Here is a 17,937-nt window from a genome sequence, read left to right as displayed (position 1 = left end):
ATCTGTTTTGTATTTTATTTCCTCCTGCTAATGACTTTTAAGTTTTACCTAAATACACTTTTTTTCTTTTCTGAATCAATAATAAATTATCAATAAAAGTCACAAAACAAATATATTAATCAATTTAGAAAACAATTATAAAATATTTAATAAATAAAATATTTTCAATAATAAACAACCTGTAGATAAAATCAAAAGTAAATGACATGCAACAGTTTAATGATTTTAATTTAAGTATAACCACATAAAATCCAGTGATTTATGGTAGAAATAATTGTCCATATTATTTTAGTTGCTATAAATAATGTACTTATCCAAATATGCTTACTCCTATATAGCCTTGAAGCAATTTGAATAAAAAATAATAAAAGTTAGAAGCCTATAAGTGCTAAAAATTTACCAAATAGTTTTACTGGTTGAACACTAAAGTTAAATTTTTTTTTGAAAATTACTAAAAATAGAATATGGCTTGATAATACTGTCCTTAAAGAAGCAAAAAAACCAAGTCATTAGAAAAGTTTATCAATGTATACCAATGTCTAGGTTGTTCCATTTTCCAAAGACATTTGTAAGAAACAGTAAATACAATCCTTTTTATTAGAACACACTTTTCAGACTGCTGATACTGAGAAAAAAAAGCCATCAATAGCATGTTTATATCAACCACTTACTTTTAAGTCTTGAACTTCAGTGTAACACAGCTAGAAATAAAAAACATGACATCATATTCTGTAAGTTTGTTTCAAATAAAAACAACTTTTGATTCAACACAAAAAATCAAATAGAGCATACAAGTTAATCGTTGTACTTTTGAAAGGCACATTAGGCCAATGCTTAACTCCAGTTTCAATTTCCTGTAACAGAAGCAGATGAAAATGATGATACATTACCCTTATATTAACCTCACACAACTTGCTGGTAACCATTATGCAACTAGATAAAAAGAAGAATTGGGGAAAAGTGTCTTGTTCTAAGACAAAACATTGTATGTACATCTCAATGACATAACCTTTCAAATGCTAACTGCTAGGAAAGTGAATATGTAAAGTTTGAACTAATAAATGTATTCACCAATTTTGGAATTAATAATAATTAATTGATAATAGCTTTTCAGCCCAGCATGGCCAAGCATGTTAAGGCGTTCGATGTGTAATCCGAGGATCGCACCAAACATGCTCACCCTCCCAGTAGTGGGAGCGTTATAATGTAACGGTCAATCCCACTGTTTGTTGGTACAAAAGTAACCCAAGAGTTGGCGGTGGGTGGTGGTGACTAGCTGCCTTCCCTCTAGTCTTATACTGCTAAAGTAGGGATGGATAGAAAAGATAGCCCTCGAGTAGCTTTGCGCGAAATTCAAAACAAAACAAACAAATAATAGCTTTTAAGTACTGCAAACTAAATGCAAACCTCCTTAGGTTTATAAACACATTTCTGAACTGTTTATATGCTGAATTAATTGTGGGTGTAACAAAAACACTCTCAATATTATGAGTCCCACTAATTACTGCTAGTTTCAGAAAAAAATAGACTTCTTTTTCCCAGCAGGGATAAACTGGGAATAGTGGTGTAATAGAATAAGCGATATATAAGGGGTATTGAGTGATGTGGCAAAGGTCATCTAGTCTTCCAAGAAATGTTTAATAAAGTTTTTCTATGTACTATTGTTAGTGTGTTCCATTTTTGGTACAGTGTAGCTGGCAACCAGAGCATTAACTAAAAAGGTGTCTGGGATATTTTGCTTTAGAAATGGTTTAAGAAACTATATTGAAGTATCAAAGTAAAACAAAAATGACACCTGGAGACTGATTGAAGACATTAAGCAATTAATTTATACAAATAGGCAAGGAATATTATCTGAAAGAGATAGAAATAAAAGTTGCAGAAAAAATTAAGGTTGCACTACATGAAAAATATAAGTAAAGAATAAAACATTACTTTTGTGACACAGATGTTGAACAGTGTTTGGATTAGTGATCCAATAAGCTTCTTTCATCCCTCTTAACTTTACTCTTGAATTGTTTCAATGCCAATGAAAGTTAAATCATTAATGACCAGGTTGATTAAAGTGTTGAGCAACAGAGATCTTTTTTTGGTGTTAATAGAAAACTTATGGTTATTAAAATGTTCTCCAATAATTGCTTGTGTATGTCCCACGTGATTGCATTTTTTTTTTTTACACTGTACAAGATAAATGGTGTTTCATGTTCCAGAAGTGATTTATTTGAAAATTTAAGTTTTTCTTGGTTGTGCTTGTCAGTAAATGATAATTTCTATAAATTTGCAGATTTGACAACAAGTTTTATTGCATGGATGACAACCATTTTTTGGCAGAATGTAATTCAATCTTGTTTGAAGTAAAATATCTTTTTAGAGTTCTGTTTTTGGAAGGAGACAACATGCACCTCAAGAAATGTCTATTTAAAGAAATCATTAAGTTGTAGGATATGAAAAATGTTTTTTTCAAAATTTGTGGAACATTACTGAGGGTAAAGTGACAAGTAGTAATAAGAGGAATTCTATTTGAAATTTTAGTATTGTTCTGTGTTAGGATGTTTCTGCTAAGTGTTGTTAGCCTCTTCAATGCATGTGTTGATTTTAGTATCTATGTACTCTTTGTAACATGGTTTGTTTTAAATCCATGGTGTGTCTTATGTAGTCTGCTTAATTTAAATATGCTTTCTTTATTCTAAGAGCTTGACTGTAGGTAATGTTTAACTTAGTGTGAGTAGAGTGACAGATTTCATAAACGTTGTTGTAGTCTATGTGTAGATTTTTTTGTACAAGTTGGTGTTGAAAATTTTGTCATTTATAAAGACAATGATATCAAGAAAGTTAGTTTGAGTAGGTGAGTATTCCAAGGTAAACTTGATTGCTTTGTGAAAGGAGTTGTATATGAAATAAATTGTTTAAGTGGTTGAATACCAGCTGTCCAAATGAAAAATACATCATCTGTGTAAGGTTTTGATGTATGAGGTTTTACAGGGCTTATCTGTATAAACTGGCTTTCAATATGACCCATAAAAATGTTGGCATAATTGAGAGCCATGTTGGTACCCATTACAGCACTTTTAATGTTTGTTATTGAATTTGAAATTGTTCAGAGTTGAAACCAAGCTGGCAAGATCTGATGGGTTAGAAATGTTTAATGTAGAACTTAGAACTTCTAGTCCATCATGTAAAGAAGACTGTTAGGTTATATGATCCATTAGTATTAATATCTTCTATGACATTAAGAAAATGAAAAGTATAATTTATGTAAGAAGAGAGGGTACAGAGAATATATTTTGTGTTGGTTAACAAAAACAAATTTCCAGTAGCCATGTTTATGTTAAAAATCATGAGTCAGCCAGGATTGTTTGGCTTGTGTGTTTTTGGTCAGAGAGAATATACCAGGAAAAGTTTGGTCAACAGACTAAAAAAACATGTGTTTTTGTGCTTAAATCGAAACATAAATTTACAGTTATGATAAATATTACTAATATATATTCAGTTCAACTACAAATACATGCAATTTTTGTGAAACATAATAGGAGACAAACACCTTCTCCTGCACCTTCCTGAAAACCCAAGCATTGTAAACTCTATAGAGGCACTATTAAACTATTGATACTATGCCAGAGCAGTACTAAACCTATGAAAAGCTGAGAAATAAGAGTATTTAGAGCAATATATGCATTATTTGTCCTCTGCTCATACTGTACAATTGATAAAAAATGTTAATTGTTTAAGATGGGAAATACGAATTATGTAGAGTTGTGTTTATAATGTTTTATGTTAACTCAAATGTAACTTTTGTTTACTGTGAGATCCAGCTTTAAATGATAATTTCATGAAATATTTTGTTTGCTATATTTTTTCCTGTTATGCCAACAGAATCAAAGCCAAGTGTTTTTAAAACATATGTTAAGACATATTCTGTTTATTTTATTGTCACAACCACTTACAAAAATGAGCATTTTTTTTTACAAATATTGAAGATATATAATTTAAGTCTTCAGAATTAATAAAATTTTATTTCAGAGAAACTGAGAGAGACTTAATGAAATCAGTATATATCAGTACAAAACTTACTGTTCAGATGTGAAAGAGATTAATATTTTTACTGCATACTAGTTGTACTAAAATACATTTTTGCTGCAATATTTCTTTCCACATTCACTCCCAAGGTTATATTTGTGAAATTTTACTTTGGCTCAACTTCATTTTTATACTGAATTGTAAATTTTTTTTGTCAGATTTAGGGTTATAAGGTATAAATGATTTTTATTAATCTCAAAAACATAAGATTAGGTCATTCACATCATTTTTGTGCTATAAAGAGATACATTTCTCATTTGTGATAAATAACCCAGTTGAGAAAAAAACAAATTATTTTAAATAAAAATTTAGAACTGAAAAGTTTGTTTTCTAATGTACACACACACACACACAAATCACTTTTGGTATTGTGATATAATACACGTGTATACAAGTAAGTTTTTCTGCCTAAACATTATATTAAAACCATAAAGGTTTAAGAATGAGCCTTAAACTAGTTTCATATAGCTTCTTACCAGTTTAAAGTACTGTGAATCACACTTGCATGACAAGGATTTAATGACATTGTGCATAATCATACATTACTGTAAAATCATGTCACTCATGTACAAGCAACATATTAAGATGTAACATTTACAAAGATTTTAGGTACTACACTCCTTTATTCCATGTACAAGCACTGATAAGACTTACCTCGCTCAGTGTATTATCACTTAACTGTACATTCCACTGGCATGGAAGACGATAAATCAAATAAGGATGCTGCTTTAACACAGCATTTATTATATCCTATAAAGAACAGAAACTATTAATACTGTAAATGAATAAACGTATTACTAACATAAAAATATTTTCTTTTAAAGATTTATGTTATTAAAAGAATTATAAACTGTACTAACAAAGTTTTAGTGACTAAGTGTGTTTTGGGTATGAAATTGAAAATCAAACCTAAAACAAAAATATATTTATGATAATTATTGTAAGAGAACTACAAACCAAGTCTCACCTGATCTGCCAGTGAGGTGCTTAACATGCTTAATAGCTCTTTCTCTGCAATAAACTTCCACATCTGCATCCATGAGAGTTCTCTCAACCTCTGAAGATACAGTAGAATTACTCCAGTGTTGAAGCCACGCCCCTGTCCACATGAGAGAAAATAATAATTTACTTTGATTAATGAAATCTAGAAAAAAACTGCATTGTTTCACAAATTGTGTGTCAAAGTTGCAGAAAGTTTTCAGAAGCACTTTCAAGCTATCATGTTAACAAAGTCATAAAAGAACTTCAGGATAATACTGTAATACTAATAAGTGAATATACCCTTGTCTTAATCTATTATTCATTTGTGTAATACATTTCTTATGGCAGTGATGAGTGAGCTGTTTGAAAATACGTTAAGTTTGCCAGTTTTGGATTCATTTTGAATAGTAAATTCAATATTATGTTTCATAAATACTTTTTACCTAAATCAAATACAAATCTAACATTAGTAAAAATCAAAAACTTAAACAAAAATATTTTAAAGATTTGTTATAAATTACATTTAAGCAATTATGCAGAGTTAGAAGGTAATTCAACAAATTATCATAAATGTCAATGAATTCTAAATCAAAAAGGTTAAGGCAATACAGCTTTAAGACATGGATTAGACTAAATAAAGATATAAAAACTCAAGAGTTGAATACAGTAATAAAATTCATAATGTCTTTAGCCTCAATAACATTTAGAGTTCTAAAAATAATTTCGTTATTAACTCAGTTTTTGCAAGTTGATACCTACCACATGCATTACATAAGAACACAAGTATTACAGTGCAATGAAAGGGGAAAAATGCACTTAAGTCACAAATAGATTCAGACAAGTAACATCTGAAAATCAATGAAACAGTAGTAAAACAACTCACAAGAATGTAATACTATTCATGTATGTATTAATGCAAGTTTGTAAAAAGCCAAATAAGATTCATAATCGCTAAAAATTTATATAATTATACAAGGTTAATAGCTATTCATAGATATTTTGTCTTAGAATTAATGAATAATTTTTCCAATAAATTAGTTGAAACAATAGTGTACTTGTGTTAAGTAAATTAGTAGGTCTTGCTAGTTTAGAAATATAACTGAATTAGAACAACAATCTTTTACATTAAGAAAGAGGTGGATTTTCACTTCATTATTGTATTGTATTTAAGAACAGTGGTGCAACAGCACAGTATCTGTAATAATTTTACATCTGCACTGAATTACTTATTCAATAATTTATAGCACATGATGAAAAAAATTAAATAAATCACAATCATTAGGTTTTCTTTAGTTTACTTTCTGTTGACTATTCAAGTTTGTAAGTGTTCTTTGAAAGCAAGTTTAGGTGATGTATCCAATATGTACACACAACTTCATGGTCCAAAAACATTGTTTCTGATTCTGTTCTACAAGACTCACCAACACAAACCTGCTGGTTTGGTCTTAAGATAGTTTGTGGGGTTAATATTGATGAAACACTCAGATAACAGAAAACAAAACATTGTTCTAAGACAAAAAAAAAATGTATATAACAAACTTGTATAAAATCTAACAATGAAAAAATTATCAATAAACTTCTGCTCACTAGAAATAATGCTACTAATATCCTGTATGAACAAGCTAAACATTTACCAAAGCTGGCCATGGCCGATGATTTTTCCATAGTTTGCCTAAGTACCAATCACTCTGATTTTCGACTAGACCTATAGCCTGAGAAAGAAAACATTTCCATTGAACGATGATCAGCAAAAGTTAACCGTAGAAAACATCACTGCATTTAAATTAAAAAAAGTATGTGGCTTTTGTTATTCCATAAATTCTTTTTACAACACTGATTTTGACTTACTTGTTTTGAAGAAAACTTGTGAAATATTCGCCACAATTCTGCAATATCTGTGGCAAATGTGACATCTGTATCTAAAACAATCACCTGAAAATGAAATACACAAGCAGGTAGATTTATATAAAATACTGAGAGTAATGCACAAAAAGAAACAAGGAGAGAGAGCAGCAGCATTGCATTTTCTATAGAAAAAAGTACTATATGTACAAAATCAATTTTGTACTAATGAATCAGTTTACAAAAATTAAAAATATATAATAATTGGTAATAATTACATTTACTCTTCAGAAAGCTAATGTTTTAGCAATATTTTTGTTAACACTAATTTAGAGAAATAAGTACTCTTAAACAAATTTATATAACTACAAGTAAAAGATAGGAAATGTTCCAACATACTGGTATGTATGTTTTGTCAACCTTTTGTGTGCCTTTTATTCAGAATACATTTCTTCAAAAAACATTTTGATAAAAAATATTCATAAAAAATAGAGAGAATAAGCACAGCTTCCTGCCTTCCAGACAACAGAATAACTGCAAATAACATTTAGGTAGTTAACACCAGTTGGCTATGCACTACCATATACCCCTTGCATTACTGACAATGGTATAAGTACATTAAATAAGACAAAATTATGGCTAATATTTTGTAAGGTAGTATGATTACCTTCTAAGCTCAGTAAGCAGTATATGGGTCCTGAAATTGGTAATCTACAGTATGAATCAAGAGCAAACAAGTATGCTGGTTAAATGTATAATAGACTGAAATGATTTTCATGGTAGAATTGTCATTGATACAGTAACCTCCACGGTCATATTCTCAGTTAGAATCAGTGCTCTCTTACAAAAAAATACAAAAGATAAATCCAAACCTTAACACTTAAGGTTATACATTTGTATATAAAACTTAAGAATTGAGCTTTTATGTCAATAAAAAAAATAAATGGAAAATTGAGTTTCAGTTTGATCTTCATATATTATAATTTGGCAAATAATATTAAAAATGCCAATGTGTGCATGGAAAAATGCAACAAATCTGCACCACACAATCTCAACATGGACCATTTTAGCACTGTACAAAATCAAAAACTGTCTGTTACTGTTTAGGACCCACAAGAACGTATCTTTGTAGTAAATCCCATGTAAAATAGTTAACCCCAAATTTTGGTTTCATCAGTGAGAAATTTAGTAAAAGAAAAAAATTATAAGATTATCTGTTTGAGACCTTTAAGGAAGTATTTCTGTAAATTGGCTGAAATGTGTCAGAGTAATTATTAAAAAAAAAAAAGCACCTAATGTGTTTTTGTGGCATCTTGATCCTCTTTTAATTCCCAAAAATGGGCATGTCTGCCATTTTTGTTTGATAATTTGTAGGACCTTTAGAAAAGTATCTTTTTATAAAATCTCATGTAAATTTGTCAACAATTAGTTGAGTAACTGACCAAAAACCCAAAACTTATTCTTTTACAAGATCTGATCACTCTAAAAACACTCAAAATGGGTAAACCTAACTTTTTTTTTATACCAGTGTACTGGTGCCAATTTTTATCTTGATTGTTGTAAATATAACTGCAAAGGAGCACCAAATATACATTTTTTTGCAAGGTTTTACCTTTGACCACATAAAATTATTAAAAAGAACTAAACAGACAAAAATTTAAAAAAGGTCAGGGTATACTGGAGGAAAATATAACCCAACCAAATTTCAAGTCAGTATGCCATGAAATGAACAAATGGCAGTCAACTGAAATATTTGTGAAGATGAAGAAACAGTACATCTTTCTGTGGAGACAATTAGAAAAATAAGTAGAAAGAAAAATGAGATTACAAGTGTATGTAGAACTTAATGATTTTAGAGAAAACTTACAGTTAGAAAAGCAGTGATAATAAAAAGAAATAAATTGTGGCAGGACAAGCTTCAATATACACATGTCAAAAATAAAAATATTTTTGAGTTGATAATGCTTGAAAAACTTGTATGATAAAATAACATTAACAATAAATTTAGTATTGGAGGTAAATAATAAAGTATGCTCTACACTAAACTAGGAAAATTAAATTTGAACACTGAATGATCTTTACTAATTTGTAAAAACCTTTATTCATGCTTCTATACTAATTGCATAAACAATAATACAATGAATTCAAACAGGGTACTATATTTTTGAGCAATATTTAGAAAGTTTAATTACAGACAGTTTACATTACCTTCTCTAAAGTGTCTGGCAACGTTTTTGTTAAAACCAGCTTCATCAGGCCATAGACTCCTGAATAATGTTTATTAGGAATCCAAGACACCTCTCCCTGTACATTATCAGCTAGGTAAAAACTAACGTCCACTGGTAAGAATAAAGACTGCATTAATTCTTCATATTCTCTCCTTGGTTCGTTGTATACACTGTTTAAACCTATTTATTCTTGTTTAAAAAACTAAGCTTTACAGAACTGACTACTTATATTTCAAAAGTCTGTCATATAATTTATTGAAAATTATACAAAGTACCACACAAATATATTATTACATTTCAAGCACTACACACGTACATATTTTCATTAGGTTATTTTAGGTTATATTAAAACGTTTTGAATCAATTAATGCTTACATTACTTAACACACACTACTTAATTGTCATCACTAATGTCACTATCATATCTTGAGAACATAAATAATAATATTAAAACCTAAGCTCAAAATATATGAAATGTAGTAGATAACAATACAACTTAGAAAATTAAACAAATAAATGATTGGACTTCCCATAATGCCACTTTTGGTTCTACAATAAAGTACTGAAAAATAAAAGAGCAGGTAGTGCTTTCAGTAGTTTCACTACCACCTTACCTTCCAGTAAACTGAAGATTTGTGCAATAAATTTGTATATGCAAGGTGTATGCAATGGGATCATTCCATGTCAAATCACCCAGATTTTGGAAAATTTTCCAGGTGACCCCCTCAGAATGCCTTACAAAAATCCCCATGTGCTCATCTACCCATATAATGAAAATTTGCCAAAGATTAGATAAACATCTCTAATAGTTTCTGACTTACAACCCTGTAAAATTTATTTTTATATTTTTGGCAAATTCATTTTCGAGCAAATTTGGCTGCTTAAAGCTGCAAGAGTAATGGTGGTAGAAGGCTGAAATTTGCTACACTGACTGAATTAATCTCACAGAATTCAAAATGGTCTCAAACCAAGTTTATCTCTCTAAGGAATTTCATAGTGAGGCTGTAAAATCACCTGAAAACCCAAAATTGTAAAAAAACATTGGTTTATGTAATAAGCCATAGCTCTAAGACTTGATATGATACAAAGATGAATTTTGTTTTCAAAATTCCTAACATATCAGTTGATAAATCAGCAATTGTTGTAATTAAAAGTCTATTAGATCTCCTGTAAAAAAATTTAGTTGCATGCAACTTTCTATAATTTAGCTAAAAATAGCCCTACTTCAGGCCACAGTTTGACCATGTCACCAGTTATTCAGTCTTTTCAGACTTTTACCATATATTCTTACATCTCTGAATATTATCTACAAAAAAAATCAGGATGGTGTTCAACCTTCTGTTTGAGTTATAATATTTTAAAGTATCCTCTGACCATACATGTTTTACATGAAAAAAAAACTTTAATTCAGGTGTGTTACTGTGTGCAAATATATCCATATAATTTTGAAATAATTTATGAATCCCATTGAAATATTATAATCAGCCTTTACCATACATTCTTACATCTCTGAACATGATCTTCAAAAAATCAAGATTGTGTGAAATAACTTATCAAATATTAAGTGTCTCTGATGTGTACCATTGGCCAAAGGACCACATTCAGTTCTTTCTTGTCAATCAGGAATCAGTCCTGCAGAATGGTGTAAAGTTTGATCTACTTGAGTGCAATGAAAAATACAAAACTGTGGCAGGTATTAGGTCACATCATAACTTTATTCCCCATTCTACCAACAAATTGTATATGAGAAGGCTATCAGATAATGATGTGTACACAGTTGTAACTGTTGGTAGTAGCAGTGAAAGTGATGCTGCAGCAGCTCAAATAGGGTCTAATGATAGTAATGACAATTATCAGCCAGGGAAATATGTCACATGCATATACAATCATGAATGGTATGTGGGAAACATAAAAGATAGATCAGATGAACATTCCAATGTGTTGGTGTCATTTATGAAGAAATCAAGAAACAAACTGTACTCTTGGCCTGCAAGGTCACATGAAGATGAAAACTGAATTCCTTTCCAACATATTCTTTGTCTGATAAGTGCACCTACCGTACAAGGCAGTAGTGCTCGTCACTATGTTCTAAGTCAAAGTGATCTCAACATAATCAAACTCGAATTTCAAAAATTTATTCAAGCTGTCTGAACAAAGCAATGTTTATTTGATGTTGTTAAGGCTAATTTATTCCCAAAGCAGTTTTTGAAACATTTCATTGTTATGATTATTTCAGTTTGGTGTGACTATAATCTTTCTCAGTTATCCCCTGTTGTAGTACTGTGCTTTTTGTGTCTGTTTTACCTTTGTATTAATATTATGAATCTTAAACTCAGCCATATCTGCATAGCTGTAATGCATACACAATATATTTGTATCGCCATGTGATCTAACTAGTTATGCCAATAAACTTGTTCAGTAATGAATTAATTTTTTCTTGTTTCTTACAACTTCATTATTTAACATTGTGAAAGGTTGGTTAGAATATTTCAGTGGGATTCATAGTATTCTTACAGGTATTTTTCAAAATTGTATGGATATATTTGCACACAGTAACACACCTGAACTGAATTTATTTTTTCAAGTAAACAACGTATGGTCAGAGGATACTTTAAAAAATTATAACTCAAAAAGTAGGTTGAACACCATCTTGATTTTTTTTGTAGATCATATTCAGAGATGTAAGAATATATAGTAAAAATCTGAAAAGGCTGAATAACTGGTGACATGGTCAAACTGGGGCCTGAAGTAGGGCTATTTTTAGCTAATTCATAAAAAGTTGCATGCAGCTAAATTTTTTTACAGGAGATCTAACAGACTTTTCATTAGAACAATTGCTGATTTATCAAATTATATATTATAGGACATTAGAAAAAACAATTCAACTTTGTATCATTAAGTCTTAGATCTATGACTTATTACATAAACCGATGTTTTTTTACAATTTTGGTTTTGATTTGGTTTTGTTTATGATTTTTCGTTTTCAGGTGATATTACTGCCTCGCTATGAAATTCTTGAGAGAGAGAAACTTGGTTTGAGACCATTTTGAATTCTGTGAGATTAATTCAGTCAGTGTAGCAAATTTCGGCCTTCTACCACCATTACTCTTGCAGCTTTAAGCAGCCAAATGTGCCTGGAAATGAATTTGCTAAAAATATAAAAAAAATAAATTTTACAGGGCTGTAAATCAGAATCTATTAGAGATACTGATCTAATCTTTGGAAAGTTTTCATTATATGGCTAAATGAGCACATGTGAATTTTTTCAAGGCATTCTGTGGGGGTCACCTGCAGCCCCCTGGATAATTTGACATGGAATGACCCAATGGGTATTGTATTAATTGCCGTTAAATATCAGTCTTTTACACCAACATGAACTCAACTTTGACATCTAACACGTTACATATCTCCATAATATTTGCACAGTACCTGTGATGAAACAAAAAAAGACATTTTATATAAAAAAAAGCGTGTTAAATGTACATGTGCTCACAGTGTAAAGAATAATTATCTTGTTACAAATGCTAAAAATCGTTAGACTGACATCACACATACTTGTTTTTAAAGACTGACCAGCAAACTTTCCTAAATATCAGAAATATGATACTGGTCCACTAATGCTAACAAAGTGTCTCAACACTTTCAAGATCACATCACTGATACAGAAGGATGGAATAGAAATTTCAATTCTTCTGACAACCAAGGTTCTAATGACAGTAAAACGTTGACATTGTAGGTGTGAATATTTCATGTCTTTATGTACTCTTTCACTCCATATGTGCTTTATGCTCGCTGTAGCGTTTTGTGTGTGTGGGTTGCAGTAACAATACTGATTTTGTGTCCGTTTTAGTTCTTTCTCAGTTTATCATTTAATAACAATATAATTAGGTGACCAAATGCATTTTTGTAAATATCACACAGATTAACAACTGCACTCCAGTGATTAAATTTCACAGTAGAACCAAAAACAGCTCTTACAGAGGACCCATCCTTTATAACAAAATACCAGACATACAGAAATACCAAAATCCAGAAAAATTCTCCTTACCTCCAGGAACATTCCAAGTGAGAAACAAAGTTTGAAGAATAAGTTGAGCTGCAGAGTCCGAGATAAAATGAAAGTGTAGTGGATTTTTACGATAGAAGAGAATACTTTTTATAAGTGTGACAACAGACCTACTAGAATTGTAGCCAGCACAAACAATCGATACATGAATCACTTCACATTTTGGCACCTCAGGTTCTGGATTAACACACACAAATGTCTTCTGTCCACTGTCCTGCTGTCTTTCAGTTCTTTTTAAAGTTTCTCTTCCTGTATAGATACTACTTTCATTATGCTGAGCTTCATCCATAAGGTTTATAAGCTGATTCTGAGAAATACTGTGTGGGTTTGTTAAAATAAAAAAAATTTGAAGTTTTAATCTTTAATAAGGTCTATAATTATTATAGAAATAATTCACAAGCTATTAAATATACATTCTGGGGAATGACATTAGAACTTTATCAATAAATACAAATTACAATTTCAATGCTCAAGTTATTTTGAAACTTGTGTAAATATCCATGAGAACAAAATTAAAAATTCTCTATTTTCTCTACACATTTAGCACCAATACTAAAACACACAATGTACTATATACACACCTTTTTCCTTATTTTTACTCTACAATATTAATGTACAGTTTTTAAACATGAAATTATTTATTCACGTTAAAGATGCAGCTTCAAAGTAATACTTGACGCTTCAGGCAAAAAATATTTATCATTACAAAATATTACTTCTGTAAAGTGTGTGCATGTCTTCACATTCATACTGGCATACAACAAAAACACTACAATAATGAAATATGGAAACAATCTGGTATTTTATTAAAGAATGTAACATACAAATTTTAAGTTGTTTGAGATGGTTTAAATGCTTCCTTGATATACCCTTAAGTCAAACCCCACAAATATCTCATTTCCTGAAGTCATATATACAAAATGGATACTGCATGAATTAAGATTTAAAGGAAACACAACTGAAGTTTAGTAATAAATATTAAACTATTTAAAAAAAAGAAATTACACAACCAACAATTTTTTATTCCATTCTAAAACTATGTTTTTACTGAAATAAAAATAAGTAAACTTGTATTCATTTACATAAGTAGTTAGTCTTCTATGAAAAAAAGAACAAACTGAGGACAGAAAGTTCTATATGCTAAAAGTAGTTTTATTCAAATTTCCCAAGTTGATTTCAAAAATTTTACATAGCCTCCAGTGAATTAAGGTTATATTTTCAATAAGAATATCAAACTACTTGATACGTCATTTTCTAACAAACTTCCCTATGAATGAGCCATAAAAATTACTAATAAATATTTAACATGCACAAAAAAGATTAACTGATAGGCCTACATTAAACACACTAATAAGATTATTTTTATGATTCAACTACACAGAAGCCTTGCTTAGAAAAATTTAATTAGTACTGAAGTGAGAGTAAAGACATCAGAAAACAAGCTATCATATTAGTTAGAATGCACATAGTTTACTCTTAAAAGTGACAAATTACAAACCATTTTGAAAAAAAAACAGTTATGTTAGGAAAATAACTCAAGTGACATTTTAAATTACCAGGAACTATTAATTCTAGTCTTATACTCTTAAACAAAAAGACCTTGCAACTCATATTTTAAGTTGTGTAAAAGAAGCAAAAATGGCTACACGAATCTGTTTCAACAAAACATAGAACATCACAGGGGAAAAACATCTGAGAACAGTATTTCTTTAAGGTAGTAATAAATATAAATAACATGAAAAAAATGGTTAAAGTTACAAAGCAGACCTTAGTTGTCTTCGTAAAAGCTGATTCTGTGCTTCAACTTCTCTCACTCTTTCTGCAAGCTTGGCCTCTCGTCGTGTAAACCCCAAGAGATTGTCTGTAGTAACATCTGCAATGTGATTGCCACATTTCAGTAAATGAATTATTAAATTTTAATAAAACAAAACACTAATTCGAATCACCATTACTTTTTAAAATACTTTTTCTACAATGATAAGTGCTTCCCAGAAGGTTTGAAAAAACAAAAGCTAATATTTAACTTGACAATTCAAAAACAACTTTCGTTGATTAAAAAAAAATGACAGAAAATACAAATTGAATTACCCTAAGTACATATATTTCATTCATCATAGAAACTATTAATTAAACCTTATCTAACAATTTCAGTTACTTCAAAGTATAAAATATTTTGAAACAGCATTTTACTTTGTAATCAGAATACTAACCACTGTTTCTTAATAGTTGCATTTCTGATTGAAATAATTTCATTTAGCTTAATTATTTTGAAATAATGAAAAACAATTATGTAATTTAAGAAAACAACTCATTGTAGTACAAAGAAACAAGGCAATAAAAACAGTAAAGCAATTAGTATAATACTTAAGTTCATTACAACTTTACATTGATTAAAAAACACAATACAAAAATGCTGATTGGAATATGTAATTTGGTAAATATCAACATAACTAAAGGATGTTTCAATTAGCATCTGACACCTTATAATATATGCAAGTTAATCAGGACCAAAGAAGATGGCTTTTCCTGCAGTTCTATCATAGGAGATGACAACAAATAATTGATGTTGCAGATGTTGATACAGTCCCCAATAACTAATTAAAGACGAAGTTTATTCTTGATTCCGTTAGTCTGATCACACTGATAGGGTAAGATGCAGGTGTATTTCCATGAATCTCACTACATACAGTTGTTAGGAAGTGTCAGCCACAAGACCATGAGGGCCATAAAATACAGAAGTCACAGGATGTCAAGTCAAAATAATATAATTGTTTAGAAATGACTGTTCATATAACATTTTTATTTGCAGTTTTTATTCTATAAGCAATTCACGGATTCAGCATGTTAAAAAAGAACATTTCTCAGCAATGGATGAACATGCAAGCCTATTAACATAGATGTATGTTAACAATATTTAAACAAATTACTATGTTAAAAATGAGAATTCTGAAAGATATTTTGGGAAACATAGAAACTGAAGTTCTGTCAGGAGTTTATGAATTTTCTCTGTACAAAGTTATTATTAAGCAGTGATGCATTCTGATAAATCTGAGCATGCATCAAACCTGCAATTGCAAAATTACAAAATAATTTGAAGAATTGTCACAACTGAAACTTAAATTCCCCATTTCTCAATCATGATTTAAGTTTTCTTTAAGTGAGGAAAGAATAGTTAAACTATACAAATATAACATCTTTACTGTAATAATAGATACAAAACATTGAAGTATAATTGTGTTCTGCCAAGTAAGGAAACAAATTACAACATGAAAAATTCAAATACTGTAGTTACTTTGGATATACTAAAATAGCTTAGAGACATTGCTTACAATGCTTTGATGGACTGCTTACAAGAGGGATTCTTCAAATCAAATTGCATCAATATTATATCTATTTAAAATGCAGTTTCAAACATAGTTTGATAAAGGAAATCGCCCATTTATTCATAATGTGAAATAAAATCAATTTTAAATGAATCTGGAAATTACTTTCTGCATTAAGAATATTTCATTACGCAATAATTATAGCTAAAATAAACTAGGGGATGATACTCACTGGTACTGAAATTTATTTTTAGGTAGTGTCAGCAGTAAGGCTTATTTGAGTTGCTTTGTCTTGTGTCTACAGGCAGATTTTTTTTTAAAAAAAGGTTACTTAACCCATATGAGTAACTTTTGTTTTTTGTCAGAATTGCACCCCTGAAGTTAATCTATCAATAATATAAATACATCTAGATAGATACACAATAACAAATTTCAATATAGTTAAATTTCACTATATATTCTTTTATACATACAGCAAATTAATTCAACATTTACTTCAAAAGTTAATATAGTGCCAAAAGATGGCGATATTATGAAATGAAATTCCAAAATTGTTTCGTTTACTTTCCCTACACTAAAGTCACACGTTAGGAGTTTATAAACATTGAGAAAAACGAGAAAAAAAAAAAGAACAAATTGTTTCATCTAAGAAACTGTACAAGTTACAATACTCAAAATGCTATTACTACATTAACAGCTCACAAAATCAGCAATGTCTTTCTACCATGCTAATTAAATTTGTTTCTCTATCAGTTTAAAATACGATTATGAGGTCAGAATAGTTACTTAGAGAGAAAAACACTAAAATAAGTGAATGCATAGTGTGAACAAAAAATTGGTCAAATACGCACTATGTTTCTGGCTAGCATCACGCTAAACTGTAAACTTCAACATGTCTAAGCTGTTCAGTTTCTACCCCCCTCCTCTTGGTTTAGCCTCGATTTTCAAGATGATCGTTTACAAACATTCACGTATCAGCTTTTGTTAATTATCGTAAATTTCTTTAAAAATTCACTCAACTATACTGATGGTTCAGATTCCATTTTATTATCACGACCAACTAATGAATTTTGATAATAATTATAGTGCTAATTCAACAGCATCTATCTAAACAACATTCGCGTTTGACTATTATTAAATAAGCTGACTTGTACAAGTCCCAGTATACAACACAATTATAGTTGTCTGCTGAATTTCGCCCAAGGCTACTAGAGCGTTATATGCGAAAGCCGTCTCTAACAAATATTGGTAGACCAGAGGTAAAGGAGATTTTTTGAATTTCGCACAAAGCAGTTATCTGCGCTAGCCTTCCGTAATTCAGCAGTGTAAGACTATAGGGAAGCCAGCTAGTCATCACCAACCACCGCCAACTCTGGAGCTACTCTTACCAACGAATAATGGGATTGACAGACACATTATT

General features: G+C 30.0%; 1 protein-coding gene across 12 annotated transcripts in view; it reads right to left on the bottom strand.

Moving 5' to 3' along the window:
* The window catches only part of LOC143244765 (xylosyl- and glucuronyltransferase LARGE1-like), a 79,901-nt gene that overhangs the window by 15,733 nt on the left and 46,231 nt on the right, over positions 1-17,937 (bottom strand). For all 12 annotated transcript variants that reach the window (XM_076490046.1, XM_076490125.1, XM_076490056.1 and 9 more), the window contains 8 exons: positions 14,962-15,067; positions 13,177-13,511; positions 9,109-9,239; positions 6,907-6,990; positions 6,693-6,770; positions 5,045-5,176; positions 4,732-4,827; positions 672-701 (listed from right to left, as the gene is read on the bottom strand). In XM_076490046.1, coding sequence (XP_076346161.1) covers positions 672-701; positions 4,732-4,827; positions 5,045-5,176; positions 6,693-6,770; positions 6,907-6,990; positions 9,109-9,239; positions 13,177-13,511; positions 14,962-15,067 — 992 coding nt within the window. The remainder of the gene's footprint in view (positions 1-671; positions 702-4,731; positions 4,828-5,044; positions 5,177-6,692; positions 6,771-6,906; positions 6,991-9,108; positions 9,240-13,176; positions 13,512-14,961; positions 15,068-17,937) is intronic.

The sequence above is a fragment of the Tachypleus tridentatus genome, chromosome 1, assembly GCF_004210375.1.
Source record: "Tachypleus tridentatus isolate NWPU-2018 chromosome 1, ASM421037v1, whole genome shotgun sequence".
Lineage (NCBI taxonomy): Eukaryota > Metazoa > Arthropoda > Merostomata > Xiphosura > Limulidae > Tachypleus > Tachypleus tridentatus.
This window is presented reverse-complemented; position numbering and strand designations above follow the sequence as displayed.